Source organism: Pinus tabuliformis, chromosome X (assembly GCF_031772625.1).
Source record: "Pinus tabuliformis cultivar Carrire ecotype Pingquan chromosome X, CPIR1, whole genome shotgun sequence".
Lineage (NCBI taxonomy): Eukaryota > Viridiplantae > Streptophyta > Pinopsida > Pinales > Pinaceae > Pinus > Pinus tabuliformis.
The window spans coordinates 1,502,097,285-1,502,119,988 of NC_142308.1; the positions used below are offsets into that span (position 1 = coordinate 1,502,097,285).

General features: G+C 37.9%; 1 protein-coding gene across 1 annotated transcript in view; it reads right to left on the reverse strand.

The window, feature by feature from the left end:
• Positions 1-12,660: 12,660 nt before the first annotated feature.
• Positions 12,661-22,704, reverse strand: part of LOC149145733 (uncharacterized) — a 64,107-nt gene continuing 54,063 nt past the window's right edge. Inside the window, exon 2 of the mRNA XM_089446787.1 lies at positions 12,661-13,940. Coding sequence (XP_089302913.1) covers positions 13,480-13,940 — 461 coding nt within the window. The 3' untranslated portion in view covers positions 12,661-13,479. The remainder of the gene's footprint in view (positions 13,941-22,704) is intronic.

Here is a 22,704-nt window from a genome sequence, read left to right on the forward strand (position 1 = left end):
TATTGGGTTTTTACCCCATGTGGGTTTTCCCAGGGTAAATTCTTATGTCTCTTATTTGGTTCTCTCGATGATCCCACTTGCATTTTGTTTATATTGTTGAGATCTTTTATGTAATTTCTTTATGATAAATTTGAATGCAAGAAAAGATTAACCTAAGAAATCATAATAAGTAATTATTAATTAGAAGATCTTACAAAAAATCGACATCCCTAAGCATTGCTTGATGTCCTACAACATTAAGTACACAAAAAGATATAATGAATTAGTGAGTAGGAAGATCTAAGTTTAACCAATAAACATTGGATGGGGAATCATAAAACTTGTGCCTACTCTTTGGGTAATGGAGTCCTAGCTTGCATACATAAGCCTTGAAATGAATGATAAAAGAATGTTAACATGATAATTTGATTTGAAGATTCACCCTAATAAATAAATAAACCAAACTTTATACCAATGCTAAAGGAAAATGTTGTTATAGAAAAACCAAGTTTCATATACAACCATGTGCTACTTATAAACCATGTAATAAAAACAACCAAATCAGTTATAGATTATAATCACAAATTAAGAACAAATCTAGTATAGAAAAAGTGTATGCTTGTTCAATGTTACATAAGAGAGCAAAGGGCAAGTGAAGAGTCAAGATCATGTTGTTGATAAATTAAAACTCACAAGAAATAAACAAAAATCCACATAAGATATAAAGGTCAACTAGTTCACAAACACCTTTGCTTACAACAATGATACAACACTCTAATCTACAAAAAAAAACTAAAAGCACATTAGTTTTCCAATGCCATCAATAATAGCACATTAATCCCTAGCATTGAATCTCCAAGAATACGCAGCATGATGCATATTTTCTATTTATATATTCAAATCATAAATCAAATATTGATCATATATGTCAAAATTATAGATGATCATTTAACAATAATAGAATAACGAATTTGTTCCTTGAAACCAATGTTTGGGTCCAATTTAAAGTCCACAATTCCCTTTGCAATTCAAGATATCAAGCTTTGAAGAAGCCACCTTTAAATATTCAAACTTGACCAACACCCACTCAACCTCGAAGAACACCCTTATCCATTAAAAAGAGGATCTAATCATCTCAAGCAACAATAAATTCCACTCATTTATATTTATGTCCACAATCTTGGGTCGTTTCTTTAGTTTTAGATCATCAAGGCAATGTCAAGTCATCTTTTGGGACTACCTAGTTAGGACATGCATGGTAATCCCTATAAAGAGTTAATAGCCCATCATTGTGATCCTTTCTCAATTCATAACCAGCAAAGTGGGTTATGTGCCTTAATCTTCTCAATTTTCCTATTGCCAACCAAAAGTTTAAATGCGAGGACACAGATCATTCATATCAAAATCACATGCCAAACCAATTTGCATGACTCAAGACTTTCACATCAAATTCTATGTCACACTAACTTCCCAACAGGCATTAAATACCTTGATTTGGATCACCATATCAAAAAATGACCTTTTGAAATTTGGGTTACAACTACCATTGGATTGCAACATGTTCATCCTTGGACATAAAATCAAGTGTTTGAGCCTTTTATACCACATTGATCGAATCAATGAAGTCTCATTGTATATAATCAAAAACACATACATATCATAGTATATAATAAAGCAAAGTATAGCAACCCTCTTCCTTAATACTTGTGTCAATTTTAGGTCCAATTTGTTAATCCCTCATACCAACACTTTTCATTATGTCGCCAACTCACACCTATCATGTATTTTCCATATGTAAGTCTTTGGCCTTATTACCACACAATCTAGCAGGGGTCCTAAAAGGGGTGCCTAAGGGACAACTATTAAATCGAATGGAAACAACGAGACAAGGATCCACTGTTACCTCAATCAATGTTCCCTACTCTTTACGGACTTTCACTGATGGGAAGAGTCCCAGTACTCCTCCCGATATGAAGGAAATCTCTAGAAAGATAAAGTCAATAACAACGTACAATGTGATTTCCAAAGCCCATTCAAAGGAGATGCTCAAATAATGGCTTGCTTGCTTTGAAAGCAAGATAAAGGCTCTCCAAGAAAGGCTTATAACAGGCCTAAAACCTAGGAAAGAAGAACAGTGAATATGAATGATACACCTAGATCAAGACTTCCTAAAGAGAGAGAGACTTCTCTTATGGTCTTGTGAGATAACAAGCATATGGAAGTTTGGGACCATAAGGGAGACCTAAGAGGATCTAAGCAAGGCCTAGGGTTTGCAAATTTCAATGACAATAAGATACCTAGGTCAAGCAAGGATGACAAGTGTCAACGAATGATTAACTTCTAGTGAGTTTTAGGAACAAATGACCCAAGAAAAGTTGCTAACCAAAGAAGCCTAGGGAAAGGAACCGATGTTTGGAGCTAGGGCTTGAATTTTCTCCAAATCTAGCCACGGAATTTGCTTCAAAATTGGAAGACACCTAGAAAAAACCCCAACGTAGTAGCTCGCCAATTAGCACTTCAAGATGACCACCCTAATGCAATTCGCACTATGCCCTAAGAGACCCTCTAGGGTTAGGGCAAAAAATGGGAGAGGGAGAGAAAATAAGAAATTTGAGGTGATCAAACTAGGATTGAAGACCAGTGCCTTGCTATTGGGAGGATTGGAGTCAAAATGATCCTGACTTTGTCACCTTCACTCTTCAAGGAGGCCTAAAGCAGCAACTTCATTGTTTATGGATGTAGTTACACAACTTTAGACATTTATACTTAAATGGAAAATATCATGGATTTTCAGGGATGCATATGCAAATGATCCGCTAGGAACATTCAAGGGCACTTACAAGACAATGAAGAATATTGCATTAAAGGGCACTTACAAGGCAATGAAGAATATGTCCATCCACAACATCGCAACAAGAAGCTCCAAGAAAAGATAGTGAAATTTTCCAAATATCAAAATGCATTTATTCCATCCAAATCACTCCACAAATTGCAGGTCGAAATTCTAAAAAAGAGCAAGTGAAAATCCCAAGTGATGATGAATTACAAATGAGGCCTCACTTGTATTTATATGAGCATCTAACAATTCTAATTGGTCTAATTTTCCTAACAAACCCCTAAAAATGACTCTAATGTGAAAAATAACACCCTAACTGGTGACAAGCCCACCAAATAGCTCAAAAATACAATAATAAGCCTTACTAATGAGGCTGAAATGATAGAATCATGGTGCAAAGGGGTTGGTGGAAGGCCAATATATGTCCTCCATGTGTCAAATCGAATAGGAGGGCTCATAATGATGACCAAGGAGTTGGCCCCTTGGTTTCCAAACAAAACATATGTTGTGCTCCAAGTGGATGTGGGGCACAGTGAATGGTCTCATGGGTCTCCAGTTGGATCAAAGGTGTTGATACTCCATCCATGAGGGTAGGAATGATGATACAAGCCCTCCCATGTCTCCCTAAGTGAGACAAAACCCCATTTGGGCCCTATATCAAATGGCAAGTCTCTGGTGCAAGTGTGTAACCAGCTAGGCAATATGGTCCAAGTGCACCATCATCTTTATATGAGTGGTACACGAGCAAGCCAAATGTGGTGCTAAAGAATCACATGGCATGGAAATCAATGTTCTATTGCGAAGGAGGCCCATGGCTCTTAACGCTTGACCCTACAATTTCCATCATGACCCTCTAGAGGGCCTAGATCATGTATAGGGAGATCAAACCCAAGGCGAATACCCACCTGCGATCATATATAAGATCCAATGCGTCCCCTCACCTTCCAGTACAACAATTTCATTAGTGCAATCGAGCAAATAAGCTTACAAATCATGGAATCAAGTGGGCACTTCATAGTGGCATGCCCTTCCATAATGGGCTTTGGAATGTACAAGTGTACCCAGGCTCAAGAAAGAGGTTAATAAAAGACCCTATTATGTGGTTTCAACCTCTAAGAGAGTGACAGGTCCATGGTACATCCGTTAGATGGAAGGTGTCATATGAAATAATGATGGAACGAAGTGGGGCAATAGGGAAGGATCCAAGCCACATGCCATGGTAGAAGGGTAGCTATAACAAGGGAAGCCCACACTTGAATGTATAGATGTAAGAGGGAGCAATCGTGGTACATGAGTTACCGCGACCTTTGTTTTTCCACCCTTCTTCATATGTCTTTTGTCGTTTATTGATTTTTCTTTCATGTAATTGCTCAGGCCTCCAAGGAATGAGAGTGTGATGTGAATGATATAACAGTGGATAACCACTTAAGGTTGAAAAGTTCATCGCTCACCAAGAGTTGGAACAATCATGGGTTCCTTAAGGATGTTGGGGGGCTCACATAAGGGGCCCTAGGAACCAGGGTAATGGCCATAATGATAAAGGTAGAGCTCATGTTTGGCTTTTACCCACATGCTAAATTTTTATGACCTGACCATCTTTTGCATTTTATGGTACATTCCTATTGTAAGTGGCCAAATTATGCTTTTAACTTTCGTTTTAGCTGCATCAATCTTTAGGGCATCATCCCAAGCCCAACCCAAAGTGTGGACAAGAGGAGGGGGAGGCTAACTCCTTATGGACCTAATGGACAAATGCGGATCCGAATGGAAAATATGTGAAAAAAGGTTATAATGAGCGAAGTGGAGTGATGTATGTTGTGTCGAGAAGCAGGACCACGCAACCAAAATCGAGGTTTTCCATGTAGTGTCGCCCCTAAAGCTAATAGTCAATAAAGGATATCCCACGAGACTAGGATACAAGACTAACCACCAAGTTGGACAGGGAGACGAGTACAGACCAAGCCCATTCTTTCCACTGAAACCCCCCACTAATCCATGTCCAAATGTTTTTATGGTGAGCATGCAAAGACACCCAATTACATAATGAAAGCCATACCTTCGGAGTTGAAAGGCCCACCTTCAAACATACGGTCATAATAAATGGTTTAGGGCACACAATGGTTAACTCATGTGGTAGAGATGGTGGCACATCAAGCTATATGGTGGCTCCAAGGGGTTGTTGGTTGTCATCTAAAGACAAACTAGGAGAAAATTTCTCCTATGGGTCCCCACTGGTGGTGGGTAACAAGTCTATCTCTAATTATGCCTTTGGGAATGTGAAGTAAACGATATGGGGTAGAGTCAAATAACATGGTTGGGAGAAGAGACATGCCTCGGCCATCTACCCCATGAGAAGGTGAAGTGTGCAATATGAGGCATAGGAAAGAGTAAAGGCAAAAGAAGAAGAGGAGAGAATGATAAAGAAAGTGTAGAGCTAGGCATGGGAAACAATGTAGATTGAATGTGGAAGATGCAGCAAACTTAAGGTAGTGACATGTTGATAAGTGAAAGAGAAAAGTGGGGCAATGACAAAATTTGGCAAAAGTAGATGATGGATGGAAAGGAGCCTCACTTTCCTCTCAAACCCATCAAATGAAGGCAAAGCCACATGGGTAGATGCATGACGGATGGACGTTCTCACGAATTAGGAAGTGAAAAATGCCTCCACACATTGCCCTACGAGAATGTGAAGTGCTAGGGTAGAAGAGAAAGTCAAGAAACGCTTTGGCCATTTGCTCCACCTCAAAAGACTTTAGGAAAGCCTTAAAAGACTTTGATATATTCAAGAATTTAGTCAATAACAAGACTTTGAAGGATAGACATAACAACTTTAAAGGCACTGTCACAAAAGCATTTCCAAATATTTTCAATAGTATAAGATTTCTATGCAAAGGGGCTTTCCATGAGCTCAAAGATAAATATACCAACCCCTTCATACTTCCCTTTGTTTAAATGATTTTTTCCAATATCTACATACATATAGCTCTTAAATTCATTATTCTACAATTTCAAGGGGTAAAAATGACTCCATATGGAGACAACAATCCCACTTACAAAACATGGGAACCTTTATATCTCTAATTCAACATATGCCCCAACATTTACATTTGCATCAAGAACTTCATGATGAATGTTGCACTTCTATGGGCATGGCTGATCAAGCAAGCACAAGTGTATGTTCAATCTTCAAGCCTCCGCACCTATATACAATTTGGACAAAGGACACATGCAAGATGAACTCAAGCTCTAAATTTCATTAATATTAATTACATAGCTAGACCTCAACTCAAAGAATGATTGAGATAAGACCATGACTTGACTCTATAATTTTAGAATGACAAACTCTAACCACTTAGAACTGAGAAATTTGCAATTCACTTCTACAATCACATAACAAGTGAAATTATGTTGTGACAAGCACTTCCTAAAGACAGACTCGAAAATTCAAGCATGAGTCAAAATGCCAAATAGACACAAGTAAAAATCCTGAAATAACCAACCAATGTTCAGATAGTGAACTTTAAAAATGTACCTAACCTACCATGACGTAAATAAGATAAACATCCTTCAGTTAAATCATATTCCCAATGCAACTATTAAATAATCACATCCAAAACAAGAAGTATTTCCTCATGTTGGATTAAAAACCAAAGCGAGATTGTTTGCTGCTTCCATAAGTTTGTTCGTTCTACAAATCTCTAGTTGTTGCAAAAATTATGTACAATTTTTAATTTTACCCCTCTGGAAAATAAAGTTACCACTTAATGCTCCCATAGATCTACACTTCACAAATAAATTCTATCCAAGTCTTAATGGGGTTTATATATTTCTAATACTGAAGGCATAGTTGGAAACATAATTAGGCATAGCAATATCATTAGATAATGGAAATACAATTGTCCCAATCAACTCTAGTGGCTACCCACCAACAACTATTGAAAACGCATCACTCATGTTGCTACAAAATTTGAGCCCTTCTAAATATAAATTGTCATCCTTAAATACTTTGAGTCTTCTCTACAAGAGGTGCTGAATTCTTCATCTTAGAAAAGATAAAGGTTGGAAGGTGGGCAGGCCGAAGGTTGTTTTACCCATCTTTAGGATGCAAAGGTTCAAGGAGAGCCAAAGGCTCAAGGTTCAAGGAGAGCCAAAGGCTCAAGGGTCAAGGATGGGGCCCCATCAAGGTTGGCCGAAGGCTCAAGGCTCAAGGCTGGCCGAAGGCTCACTCACTGAGCCGAAGGCTCAATCACTTGCCCTTCGGGCAAGACCACTGAATTACTATCAACAAGTCTAACCAAAAGTTGATGTGTCAAGTGAAAGTTATGGTAACTTTCCCAAAACCTATTGATTCTTGATTTCGTCCCAAGAGCAAACTTGTATAACATGTCACATACCCAATTTTTCAAATATGATTCTAAATTTTCTACTTGAGGTACTTCATTATCTCCTCAAATCCCTAAAAAAATTATAGTTTGAAACTACTCTACGAAAAAGTTACAACAAACTTACCAAGATGACTTGTTTATAAGATGATTTTAAAACTAGTAATAAACCTAACTTCCCTGGGTTATATATCGAAAATTGTAGCGAGCCAAAATCTAAAATTTTTACCACCTATAACTTTAACTCTACAAGATCTCCTCAAAATTTCACAATTTGAATCTTCATAGAAACAAAAATTATAGTGAAACTTTCAAAATGACTCGTTTGAAACTGATTTCAAGATCAATCACAAACCCTAGCTTCCACAAGGTATATCTCCAAAGTAATGTAACATAATCTAAAATTTTAACTTGTACTTAATGAGTTTCTTTAAGCTTCTCAAAATTTCATTGTTTGAAGATTTCCAAAACAAACCAAAACTTAAACCCGAAAAATATAGTGAAAATACAAACATATTTCAACATCGGTCAAAAATCATAACTTCCACTAGGTACATCTCTAAAATTATGGTGAACTAGAATCTAAAATTTTGACCCAATGTACTTCGAGATCTATCCTTAATCGTCTCAAAAATTTATAATCTAAAACTTCTCAAGAAAAAATAAAATAAAATAAGTAATAATAAAAATACCACAATGACTTGTTTGAAGCAAAAAAAAACTCTACATTTGTATGCTCTAAAACCAAACATTATGAACCTTGTTCCTTAAAAATGATAAGAAGTCAATGAATACAATTCATTTCAAATACAATATAAGGCAAGATAGGATGATCTTAAGACTAAGTCTCATTGGTATATATCTAGTTGACAAAGGATACATAACGAAGTGGTACAAAGCAAGGTTTTGGCCTACATAATAATATAACAATAGAAATGTAATAACTCAATATATAGGGCTCAACAAGGAATTTTTGTTTAGGGCTTACCAAGCTTCTATGAGTACTCAAAAGCCTCTTAATGGCCACGAAACTAAACCTCAAACTAAAAGAGCTAAAAGTGTACACTCATATAAATATCAAAATGCCTTACAATATTTATCCAAATCAATTAGTGATGAGGCCACAAGAGTGCTTTGTAAAGTGTTAAGTGTGACGCAAAATTAGGTACTTCTAAATGTGAAGAGTAACAATGCCATGAAGAGTGCCTTTTGGTTTCAACTTTACACGACTACAATGGATGAAATGGATAATGTTCTAGCTTGTTTACAGCTCTAAAAGATCTCAACAATCAATTTATTAATTTAGACAAACATTGAATCAATGATAGCATTATGTATTGGATTGTAAGCCAACTTCCCCAAAGACCGTATACAAATCTATAATCCATTCTACAAATTGGAGATGAAGCCACATCTCTTTGACAAGCTAATTGTTGTGTTGCTTCAAGAAGAGCAAAAGCTCAAAAGCTATGATGAAATTGGATGATCCTCTTTCTGGCAAACCTTATCTAAAAAAGGTAAAAGTAAAAACTCTCATAGAGACCAACATCCCAAACAGAATAAGGAATTTCATCCAAGATAAAGAAACAATCAAAATGGCTCCATGCCAAAATTTAGCTGATGGACTAGACAAAAAAATATGTAATCTCACAACAACAAAAATATGGAAACTCCAACTTTTTGATATCTTTGGGCATAAAGAAAATAAATTGTCAAAAGATTAAAAGAGCATGGTGACCCAATAGGATAAAACATTTTTCACCATACTAGTTGCTACAAATAAAACTCTTAAGATGAGAGGATTTTAAACTCTAATGCAACTAAGCACATGTCGTGTGGCAAGGATCACTTCGACACATTATAGCCCACATAAAAGTATTTACACAACTAATGATGGTCTTCTAGAAGTGCAAGGTTCTACTCAAAGAAAGATTGAGAATGAACAATGTAAACAATGGTCTATCCTTCATTTAGATTGCTAGGCAAGGGTATCTGGTAGGATTCTGGAATAATAAGTTGGTAATCAAGGATGTAAAGGATAACATCAAAGAAGTTCCACCAAGGTCAAAGAATATTTTTATACTTGGATACCTTGTTACTACAATAAAACATATATATATGTTTGCCATCCCACATTAATGAAAAGAGTAAACTTTGGCATGAAAGATTTGGAGACTTAAACCATGCAGGCATCAATCTCATGAACGGATTTAATATGGTGTATGACCTCCCTCCTATCTCCTTAATCAAAGGTGTGTATGTTGTATGTTTGGAAAACAGCATTGTGACAAATCAAAGAAAGATAATACATTGAGAGCTAAAACCCCACTAAAACTTATCCATGTTGCTTTAATAGTTCTAATAGCAAAACCCTCATTATTAAGAGCTAGCCATATTCTGACATTCAATGATGTTACAAGGAAATATTCCAGTACATTTCCTTGAGCAAAAAAGGGAGTAATTTAACGCATTTAATGCTTTATAGCTATGGTAGAAAATCAATGCAATTAAAAGATCAATACTTGGAAATGATAACGAGGAATTCAATTCAATGGCATGCATTTAATGCATTATATTGGTAAACGGTATGAGAGATCACACTGTCCCTTGTACTCCACAGCAAATCAGTCGAGCAGAAACGAAGAAGTTATGACTTATAGAAGTGGCTAGATGCATGTTGCACAGTAGAAACCTTCATTTTTTTTTCTTTGCACTGAAGAAGGAAACACTGCCATATATATTCTAAATAGACCTCCGACCAAAGCTTATGAATATCACACACATAAAGAAGCTTGGAGTGGTGTCAATCCATCTGTGAAGTACTTCAAAATCTTGGTTGTGAGGCATTTGTCATGTCACAAATATGAAAAGGAGAAATCTAGAGAGTAAAAGCATTCAGCGCACAATTGTTCATTATACTGAGGAAATTAGGGCATACAAGTTGTCTAACCCCAATCCCAGAAAAGTGTTCACTGAAAGAAATGTTAAATTTAATAGGAATAAGATTGTACTTGTACTGAGACACCATCTCCCTGCATTAAAAAGACAAGTATAGACCAGAATATGTTGAATTTAGGCCTAAAATACCTAAATGATTATCAAATCTAAGTTACGTATCCAGGCTAGCTCAACGGCCCATATCTAATCTAATGTTGAGAATAAATCAACAGCTCAGATCTAATCTAATGTTGATAATACATCAACTGCTCATACATGAATAATGGTTTGTGCAAACAGGAGAGAAAATTCACTTGATCACTTCACTGGATCTTGAAGTCGGGGACAATGTCTTTCTCATATCCAAATGCTCACAAATCTGATTAGGTCCGACAGAAATCAATCCCCAGAGCGTTTAATGCATCAACCCAAATTTAAATTGTAAATCCTGGACTAGAACACATTGGAAATCTAACAACAAAATGGGAATTCCTGATTCAAAAAAAAATGTTAAATTAGTGGGAATCTAAACCCTATGTGTCTATGCCCACCTCTAAATGGCACCTGTACATATCTATTGGCTTGACAATAAATTTCATTTATTGAATAATAAGCAAAAGTAACTATAAAATCATGCAACAAAGAGAGACAGCTATGATAGCTAAGATAAGTTTCCTGATGTATTAGTATCTACAAATGACCAAAGCAAAACAAAAGTGGGGCTAACATCCAATCAACATCAAACTATGAGTGTCAAGTCCACTTCTAAATTTTAGGAGATGAAAACATATAAATGAAAGCAAAAGAAAAGAAATATAGGCACATAAAGATGTGTGAAACAAAAAGGTAAAGCCTAGACAGAAAGGAAGCACTAGTCAACGTCAGAAAGATAGTGGTGCAAGGAGAGGAAGTACACACATCCCTATCATCATTTATGACTATCGTGGAGATGATGCAAACTTTGATGGTGTCCTCTATGGAGTGCTCATTGCCAAGAACTGGCTGGGTCAACCTAGGAGTCCAAGATCAATTTGTTGAAACTCTCTTAATATCCAACGTAAAAGAGGAAAATATAGTGATAGTCATAGATGTATGGCCACTCAATCTACGTTGGCGGAAACACCACACAACATCCAGATATGTCATTGTGGCCTTGTCAAGTGAGAGGCCTATGAATCAAACAAGATGATGTGCATTGTCTCACAAATTAAACATCATCTACATCCATTGCGAACACAACACTTAGTGCCTCCAATGACTGAAATAGGTTGGAAAAAGGAGGTGGTGAGCCTAGTGGGGGAGGGTCTAGAAAAGGCCTGAAAGGATCTCCGTATACAAGTTATCACTTAGTATGCATAAATTTAGACATCTTTGAACGAGACAACAAAATGTGTCAGGATACCCTTCAAAACAAGCAACAATGTCCGATGTTCAACAGATCTCATAGTATATGGGATATTTAAAGACAAAAGTGTTCCACCAACTTTATCTGGCATAACTGACATTTCCTCTCCATCTATGGGCTGTGGTGCTCTAACTTGGCCCATAAGTAGTGGGAATAAACCCTCAAACAGGTATGCAAAATATTGAGATTGTGTGATAGATAGAGTGAAATGTAAAGGGACAAACAATGAGATCGACTACAATGACGCTACTACAGAAAATTCTCATCATAGAAATCCATCTTAGGGCCAAGAGTTTTGGGGGCAAGAGGGGCAGGTACCCAAGTGTGTTGGATGAATTGTCAATATATGTTATGCCTTCTTGCACTATCGATCTCCCCTTTCATGGCAATGAGATGACCAGAAGCTTTCAACGAGTATTTGCAGGGAGGGGGAGACTGGATAGAAATATTGGAGTGAAGAAATAAGAAAGCCTCCAAAAAACACCATTGACGTCTATGGAGCAATGGGCCAAATAGGAGAATCCCTCTTGTCCATGAAGATGTGAAGACCCTGAAATGAAGAGAAATTTTTTCCTCGAGTGGTACTAAATAAAGCAATAAAGCAAGCACACTCACATTATTACAAGTAGCAAATAGGCAGGAATGGAAGTCATGGTCAGAGATTGCTAAAAATAGATGGCAAAAAATAAAATCAGCTACAGATGGGGAACGAACAAGGGAAACTTTATTTCTCTAGTAATCTTTCAATGCCTTAAAATGCAAGAGTTAGCAAAGATGCATTTGCTTCTCCCATGGTAAATCAGAATTAAACATTTCATGCCTTCTACAAGATATAACCTAACCCCTGTTGCCTTAATGTCTTTCTGATCAAGCTGCTACAGCGAAGTCTGTGTATTGGCTGCAGCTTTTAGTATATGCTACACTCACTTGATGATAAAACAATTAATTTTCTACTAACTGCAAAATAGTTTTGAGAAACATTTTGAACTGCCCAATGTGACAACCACCTTATGAGATAGAGTACCAATAAGAAGTTGTCTGTGAACTTTTCATGAGCCTACTCATAGTAAAAAAAAAAAAAAAAAATCCAAGTAGGTGAACCACATACTGAAGACTTCAAATCTAAATAGGAATATATCACTGCTTTCTCCATGATCTAGTATTTCCTATGGACGGGAAAGAAGTTATCACATTGGTAAACATAGTTCCTTCTTAGCAGATTAAAAACTCTCCTCAGAAACACAAGTTCAAATAACCACTCCAAGCAAGACAAGTAACTGTGGAATCTGTCGGAATCATGTTCAGCCAGAAGTATTCAGCTCCAAGCATGCCTGCCCATGCATTTTGTATAGTGCACTCTAAAATGGTCCACTTTCAGGTTTGGTTAACCAAAAATACTAGGACCCAAAGATAAGAGTTGCATGTAGCTATTTCCAGTTACATAAGATGCAAGATTGCACCAATAAAGAATTAAGAACCTGGTAACCTATGGGAGTGCCTACACTATGAAGAACTATGTTTTGAGTTTGGGAAAAAAGACACCCACTTAATATGTAGGATTTTGCTTGAATAGAGGACAGGAACAACTCTAATATTGACCAGATATCTTACACTCCACTAAGGCAATGAGAAGAAGAAACACCGGATCAAACCAAGAAAAAAAAATCCGGTAAAATGTATAATGAGTGAAAAGATAAGAATGCTACCATGCAGGCAACGCAATAATAGCCTTCACATTTCCCTCCCTTATTTGTCAGGCTTATTGTATTACCCAGCATAACCAGACCCCTGAGCATAATAATAATTCTTACCCTCCATCCCATCTAAATCATCATCTCCATTCTTTGATTATTGAAATTGAAACACCATTCTGTCTAAACCCTTATCTTCCATCTGCGTGGTAATCATGCCTTCTGGAAAAAGTTAAAAATGGCGGTGCCTTATGGATATGGCAGATTCTGCATGTAACTTGAACTACCAGGTTCCTCCTCCCTTTCAGAGTTTTGACCAGTTGTGTAATAATGGGATGCCCAAGGTTCTTGATGGGTTGCTTGGCTGTATATCTGACTTTGATTAAAATCCGGTCTAGCTGCTTGGCCTGATCTTTCCCAATCATTTGGATCTGAGTTGTAACCATAGTTTGAAGCCACCTCTTGAGGGTTCTGATAGGGTAATGTGTTTGTACCTTTGTAGGTATTGTCATTCAGGTATGACACAGTGGACAGGCTAGCTTCAGTAGCTGTGAAACCAGGCCCTGGATTATGTCCTTCAGAACCATGCATGAAGCCATTGTTTACTGGATCTACATACGATACAGAGAAATTATTGATGGGCTTCATTACCCCATGAACACTGGCTCCACTCTCTGCCTGGAGCATTCCACCCCCATATTTCTGCAGTTCTGTACATCCAAATAATACATTAGCATAAGATTCAGAATAGAAAATGAACAGTAATGACTTGAAAATTGAAATCAAAAAGTTCTACTCTGGAAAAAACCAAGGACCAAAGAAAGGCCTATAGAGACAAATTGACCAAGAGATATTGTAATTCCAAATAAGAGATTATCAGCATTACATGACAGGCCCAGAAAGGTAAACATTAGATTTATATTCAACATATTTAAACATTAAAACTATACGTTATATAATAATACCACGTTTAGTACAAATTGCATAGTTTGGATGGTAAATAAATTAAATATAACTTAAGAAATGTAGTTTCCATGAAGGAAATAAAATACCACACCAAAGAGCCCTTCCAAACTTGGAGAGAAGTGCAGCCATTACAAAGGGGAAATTTTTTAATGTACCAGGGCTAAGAACTTCAAAGCAAGAAGAATAGACAGGCTTAATTGAACCAAAAAAAGACAAATTGAAACTCTGGATAGTCTGAATAATTGCATGACGACATAAGATGGCTCCCTAACCTAGATTCCTAAGCAAGCAAATTTCAACAACCCATAACAGAGGTTCCAAACATAGGGTTCACAGCTTAGAATGCAATCTCAATACATTGTATAAAAATGAATTATTGAGTCTAAACTTGATCTGTAAACGCTCTCACCACATAGCCAACATGGAATTTTCAACTTCAAGTTCTAATTAATCACTGTTCTCAGTTCTGTGCTTCTTTAGCTACTACAAAATAATGTCCCTGTGAATTTAATTGCAACGAACTCAACACAAGTCAATAGCAATCAAATACCGAAGCATACACAGATTTATCCTGGAGAACCCAATGTGGTAAACTGCAACACATAATTAGGTTGCTTGGCTCTTTATGAAATTTCAGTGAATTCAGATTTCAGATGGCTCTTATAGAGCTTCAACATTGTGCACTGGACCCCAGGAAAAAGGGCATATAGAGTCCAAATTTACTATTGCTTGTTTTCTTGGTACTACAAAGAACACATCTGAATATAAATTTGGAAACTTGTTCTGGAATTCTTGGCCATTACACATACCTCTGTAAGTTTGCCACCATTTTGCTGATGCCTAAGCTAGTCATGCCAATGGCACCGAACCGGCATTTTTTAGACTTCGACAGTTTATAAAATTTCAAGATTGAGGGGACTGCAACATTTCCATTGGATTCTGTCATGTACGAGGGTATGTATAATGGAACTAGCGTTTAATCAAAAGAGCACCGAACCCTCTATGTACATTGATGTTAGTGGAGTTGATTGTTGAACTCCTCTATCATGACCCTAGTAAAAATGTACGTGTCACTCCAAAAGCTCAATTTGACATGTTAAGCTTTTTCTAACTTATTTTAATGCCGAGGGTGATATTGATGATGAGGATCCCAATATAGGCAATGTTTTTGATAATATCTAGGTATTTGTTGTAGCATTATTTTTTTACACTAGAGGCCATCTAGAGCCTCTGTTGACGCATTTTTGGTACAAAGATGTTCACACATTCACTAGTTGATGGAACAACTACTATGAAAGAAGGATCAAAGAGGCCATCAAAATAGAAAATAATACAAGTTGTCTTTAGCAAGATGATGGATTAAAGATTAGTTGTAGACTTGTAGTTGGCTTTCATCTCTTAGGAATAATGAAGTGCAAAGCAACAACTGAAGTTTTTCCCTGTGCTCAGTAGTCTAGGTTGTAGGTTGGGTTCTCACACTTGCATCTTAGAATCTCTTATATCATGACACGCATAATCAACTTACCCCTTTTACTGTGGCTTAATAATGATAACAAAAGTCTATTATAATTCATGTTCAGCTGGTTATACAATTAGTTCATTAACAAATTAACGAAGCATGTAAATATATATACCGAGGAAAGATGAAATATCTTGACACTAAAGTCCTGATGATGAACCTTAGTTTGTGGGCTTAAAACATCAAAAGAACTATGAACCAAATCACATATACTCCAACAACCAATGGAGGAATGCCTTCATTCATCAATGGATGAAATCAGTGTTGCGGGGGAGCGCCCCCCCCCCCCCCCCCTCGAACACGCTCCCGAAGCGCGCTCCGGGCGGGAGCGGGTCGGGAGCGCGCTCCCGAAGCGCGCTCTGGGCGGGAGCGATTTTCGGGAGCGCGCTCCCGTAAAAAAATTCGCACTCCCTAGTCTGTGAGGGAGCGCTTCAGGGAGCGATCGCTCCCGCGCTCCCGGAGCGTCTTTTAATGCCCGGGAGCGATCGGGGAGCGATCGCTGTGAGGGAGCGCTTCAGGGAGCGATCGCTCCCGCGCTCCCGGAGCGTCTTTTAATGCCCGGGAGCGATCGGGGAGCGATCGCTCCCTGATCGCTCCCGGGCATTAAAAGACGCTCCGGGAGCGATTTTTAACGGACCGGGAGCGGTCCGGCGGAAAAAAATCCGCCGGACCCGAAAATTAAAAAAAATTTAGAAAATTTTTTTTTGTTTATAAGCCCAATGGGCCAAAAAAAAATCATTTCAACTTCATTGAGCTTGAGAGTGAGAGCTGAGCAAGAGCAAAGGAGCAAGGAGCAAGAGCTGAGGAGCAAGGAGCCAGAGCTGAGGAGCGAGGAGCAAGTGCCAAGGAGCGAGGAGCAAGCCTGCAGAGGTAAGTAACTTAATCATTTAGTTAGTTTAGCTGGTTAGGTAGTTAATTTGGTTAGTTTAATTTACTTGTTTGAGTTTAAAGCTCATTAATTTAAATTAAATTAATAAATTAAATGAATTAATCCCAATAAACTAAATTAATTTGCAGATTCAAGACTCAAACCCTACAAACATCAAACACCATGGACCTGGGGATATTTATTGGCATTTTCCTCTTCCTGGTCCCTTTTATGGTTATTATGGTGGTGGAGAGTAGGAAACGGAGGGGGCCTCAAACTGAAGAGGTGGATGAAGAAGCCGGAGGAAGTCAAATGGGTGAAAACCCCAGTGAGGAGGAGGTTGAGGAGGGTGAACATGAGGGTCAAAAAACTAAACAAGACCAAACTCCATTGTGGAAATATGTTCACAGGGCTGAAACAGGGAGAGGGGGTGGAACCACTAAATTTCATTGCCCCCATTGCAACACTGACTACACAGGCTCATACACCCGTGCTAGAAGACACCTCTGCGGGAAAAGGCCATGGGATGGAGAGAAACAAATAGGAATCAAAACTTGTGACAAGGTGTCAACAGCAGATAGCGCCAAATACATAAAGGAAGAGGAGGACGCCCAATACAGAACAAAAAGATCAAGGGGTTTCTTTGAACCAATCTCACCATCACAAAGAACTCCTTCAGCATCCTCCCAAGGCAGTGGATATGGACATGGAGGCACAGGGTCATCATCTTTAAGGTGTAGAACCATATCAGATTTCCTTGATGAGGGGTGTAGGAATGATGTGGATTCAAAAGTTTACAGGTTCCTCTATGCATGTGGGATACCATTCAATGTTCTACGCTCACCTTATTGGCACGAAATGGTTTCTGCCATAAATGATGCCCCTAAAGGATACAAGAGCCCTGGGTATGACAAGGCAAGAACTGTTGGCATTGATCATGAAAAAGCAAAAATATCACAGTCTTTGAATAAAATGACAAGTTCTTGGACTGACAATGGGGTGTCCATTGTATCTGATGGATGGACAAATGTAAAAGGCAAGCCATTGATAAGTGTTCTTGCTGTGTCCCGAAGTGGTCCCATCTTTCTAGCTGCACATGATTACTCAGACAAGTTCAAGACCGCTATCAACATTGCAGAAGCATTGCTTGAAACAATTGAGCGTATTGGCCCATACAATGTCATCCAAGTCATCACTGATAATGCTCCTAATTGTAAGGCAGCGAGAGCAATTATTGAGGATAAATACCCGAACATATTTTGGTCTGGATGTTTGGTTCACACATTGAACCTTCTGTTGCATGATATTGTCAAAAACAAAAATGATCAATACCAATGGATTGGTGATTTGTACAAGAAAGGAAAAAAAAATGATAAAATTTATTACAAATCATAGCAATACCCATGGCCTTTTCCGCAGTCACTCGAGATTGGAGTTGCTGAAGATTGCGAGGACTAGATTTGGTAGCTATTACCTCACCTTCAGGCGCCTTTTGAAGGTAAGAGAGGAATTAGCTAGCATGGTATCAAGTCCACATTGGCAGGTGTTAAAGGAAAGGGCTACAAATGTAGCCGACATGGCAGGTTTTGAAACGGTGGAGGAGGCCGCTCTTGATGGGCAGTTTTGGACAACTGTGAGACAGGTATTGGATTTCACCAAGCCAATTTATAACATGATTCGGTTTGCAGATACAGACAAACCAGTGATTGGCGAGGTGTATGAGCAAATGGATACCATGTTGGGGGAAATAAAAGACATTGTTCATAATAAAGATCCCAACTTGTACAAACTGATTCATGATTGTGTGTGTGAACGGTGGAATAGGCTTAACCTTCCACTACATTGCTTGGCGTATATCCTTACGCCAAAATACTACTCAGAATCTTGGTTGGGCAAACCTGCAGCAGGGGGTGGTGTTAGGACCAAACCCCATTTAGATCAAGAGGTAACTAGAGGATATCTGGAAGCATTAGAAAAGTTGGTGCCTGACAGGGAGGAATGTGCAGCTGTGCGCCTTGAAATAGGCAGATACTTCAGTGGCAGTGGTTTGTATGGTAACTTCCATGCAATGGACGACAAAGATAAATTTGATTCTCTCACATGGTGGGAAACATATGGCGGCCACGGACTTTTGCCAAAATTGGCAAAAAAAGTTCTTTCACAGGTTGTAAATTCTTCTTCTGCAGAGAGGTGTTGGAGCACCTACAGTTATATACATAATGTGAAAAGAAACAGGCTCAACGAAAACCGAGCAGAAAGCTTGGTTTATGTGCACTACAATTTGAGGTTGTTGAGCCATTACTGTGATCGGGCTAATGAAGATCCCACATATAAAATTTGGGACAATCACCCTGAGGACGACAATTTGGAGGATGGCATTGTACATATGGAAGAACTAGAAGAGGAGCTTGTACGGGATGAACATGAAGCAGCTGCAGCAGCCATGCCACCTCCACCTCCACCATCCAGTAGCAGTTCTCGGGGCCCGAGTCTTGTTCCATTGCTGTCGCCACCTCCATCGACACCCTCGCGTGGAGGCTCTAGTTCTGGTCGTCGGTCTGTGCGGGAGACTCCTAGAAGACCACCACGACCTACTTATACTCCTAGGGACTCTCGTGGCAAGGGCCACTTGTAGATTTATAGTTTACTTGTCTTTTTTAGTTTCTATTAGACTTTAGTTTTCATAACTGTTGAGTTTTGAGTCCTTGACTCTTGACTCTTGACTCTTTCATATCATTATGACATTATGATATTTTTTGTAAACATTATATCACTGTGACAATGAAAATTTGAAGTTTGAAGTTGGGCCTTGGCAATTATAACTCATTGGTAATGATTGTGAATTATGAATATGATGCTTTGTGAAAGACTAAAGTTGTTTCATTTCATCTCATTATTCATGTTTCATTTTATAAATTTTTAACATTTCATATCATGTTAACAGTTAGAAGTTAGGACTTAGAAATATCTTCGATATTACTTCTTGTAATGGTTAAACTTGGCTTACAAGTACAACTTGTTACTTTGGTGATCAATGATGATAAATGTTATTGAATTTTCAATTCTGAAAGCTTTCAACTTCAATGTATCAACTTCATGTTATGTTGCAGTTGTAATATGTATTTTACTAACTTGTGGACATGGTTGATGACGATTATAATTTCTAGATGATTGATGTGATATATGGTTCAATGATCAATTTATGTTTTTTTATGTTTTTTATGTCTATTTCATCATTCTACATGTTTTTGTTGACATATATGTATCAAAAATTAAAAAATATAAAAAATATATATATTTTTAAAAAATCGCTCCCCGATTCGCTCCCAAACCGGGAGCTTCTGAAAATGGTCGCTCCCGCTCCCAAGTAACATTGGATGAAATGCCTTCATTACTCAAACTGCAACTTTCAACGATCTAAAGTTATATTACTTATTGTCCTAATAAAATTCAAGTTTATCATTTATAACTTACGTGTGTGTAAGTTACATAATTAAAATCAAGGATGCTCCCTCATAAAATGGAAAGAAATAGCCAAACCAAAAGAAGGTTGAGAGTTTAAAAAAATACACACTATTATGGCAAGGCTGTAGTTTCCAAGAGCATATGGAAAGTAATACAGGGGCAAGTTTGTGGCATCAAGTCATAGGGCAAAAATATGTGGACCTATGATCTTTGGAGGAATGGATTAGACTTCCAAATAAAATTATTACAAATGTCTCAATGGTTAAAAGGCTCTTGTTCAATCTTTTCCTCTGCTGGGCAATTGGCAATGTGGAGAATAGGAAATGGATTGAATGTGAAAATAGGTGAAGACACCTAGCTCCACAAGATTAATGAAGAAACTATCAAGACCCTGGCAATGGCATACTCACTCAAGCTGATGTTATGTCCAAAATTGATCACCATATAGAAACAGCACTGGAAATTTGCAAGGTCAACAGGCTTGGAAGGAGGTTCAAAGGACAATCGAGATGGCTATGTTAACATATTACAACTAAGTACAATGTGGAGAATAGGAAATGGAGAGAAAGTGAGAATAGGTGAAGATCCCTAGGTGAGGTTTAAAAGGCTCCAGGAGATTAATGAAGAAACTATTGAGACCCTGCATAACAATGGCACACACTCAAGCTGATATTGTGGATCCAAATTTGACCACCATGCAGAAACAGCACTAGAAATCAGCAAAGGTCAACAGTTTGGAAGGAGATTCGTTTGACAATCGAGTTGGCTATGTTAACAACTTAACATATTGCAACTAAGTACAATCAAAATTAGAGATAAGGAGGATGAATTAAATTGGTCTAACAACCTTGATTCAGTCGGCTACACAGCAAAGCTTGGTTACAAAGCAGTGCTCACAGAGAAAACACAAGGGGAGCCAGTATGCTGGTAGAGAAGAGCCAGTATGCTGGTAGAGAAGCATATGGAAAATCAAAGACTAAGTCAAAACTAAGTTGTGTTTAGAAAAAAGATATTGAAATTTAACTGAGGATATAAAACTAGGATACCCGGCACAGTCCGGGTAGATGTGCTTTCTGTAACTTTGTTAAAGAATCTACATATCACCTTCTGATTCACTGTTCATTCAGTAGAGAAGTATGGAATAAGGAAATTTCCCAAATAGGAGGCTTAGTCAATCGGTAAGGTAAATCTCTACGACAAAGTTTTAAATGATGGTGTGAAGATAAATCTATAAAAGATCAACAGGCACTCCCATGTATAGTCTCATGGGCACTTCACTTGGCTAAGAACTCCAGGATTATCCAGGATAAGGACATCCCAACATTCAAATTTTGCAGTTGAACCAATACTCATATGAAGGTATTAGGAATGTTGCAAAATTAAAAACCTCCAATAACAATGCCTAAACTAATAATAGACAGTTCAAAGCCCTGGGGTTTTTAAATGGAGCCAAATAAGGTTCACCCTCAAACAGACTTCTTGGAGTTTGATGCAGCCTTTGGGCCAGGAACAAATAACTAGACAATTAAATGCCCTTCTGATTCTGCACAGGCTATCTATGGCCAAAAAGAATATACATATATACAACAAATGCAAATATTCAGTGACTTTCTCCTTGTTACTGACTGGGTTAACAAACAAAAAAATCAAGCCTTTCTACTAAAACATGTTTTTAATCAAATGAATGAAATGATGGGGAAATTTCTTGCTTAACACATGCCCATGTCTACAGAAAACACAATACCCAAACAGATACATTATCAAAGCAAGGGCTGTGTTGAAAATAAGGGTACCAAAGAAGTGTTTCCAAGTGCATTTATCCTTTTGGCCTAGTAGGACACCTTAATGACTTTTTGTCTTGGGACATTATGAGTTTTACTAATGTCATGGAGCAAAGTAACTTTTTATTGGTGATGTACCATGTACTTTGATTTATTAATGTCACTTGTGTCATAAAGTGACTTTATGAGAAAAGTACAAAGTACATTTTATAATATTAAAGTGACTTTTATGTTTTAAAAGTGACTTTATGAGAGAAAAGTGCACATGGTACAAAAACATTAAAAGATAACTAAGAGGCTCACTAATTGAAGGGGACCACATGAGGGAGGGATTCAAGAGAGGAAATGATCTCCACCCTTGATCTAATGAACTGAGATTTAATCTCAGCTATTAGATCTAACGGTTAGGGTTTTCTTCTAATGAGAAGACAAAAAGGGAAAAGGAAGAAGAGCTCTCTCATTATTGTTCTCATGAGGATTTGAGACCAAGAGAAGGAAACCTTGACAGGAGGCATAGTTTGCAGGTTTGAAGAAAGGAAATCGCACAGGAAGAAGGCTCAAAACCCGAGTTTCCAGCTGAGATGTCTTGCACACAGTCCGATAATTTTGGGAGGATTTGCAGCACACAATCCGAGATTTTCAGGAGTGGTTTGCAGGCCAGTTTTCAAGTGGTTTGCAGGCTGGTTTTCAAGGGAAAGTCGCACTGATTAGGAGGGAGGCTGAGTGATTCTCAACACAAAACTAGTGCGGAGAACATCTGTTGGACCACTGATTTTCTGCCACTGTCACATATTTCTGGGTCACTTTTCTAGCAGTCTGTCAGAGATCTCTTACACGCAGACCAAGGCAGAGATTAGGAACAGATTTCTTCAGTT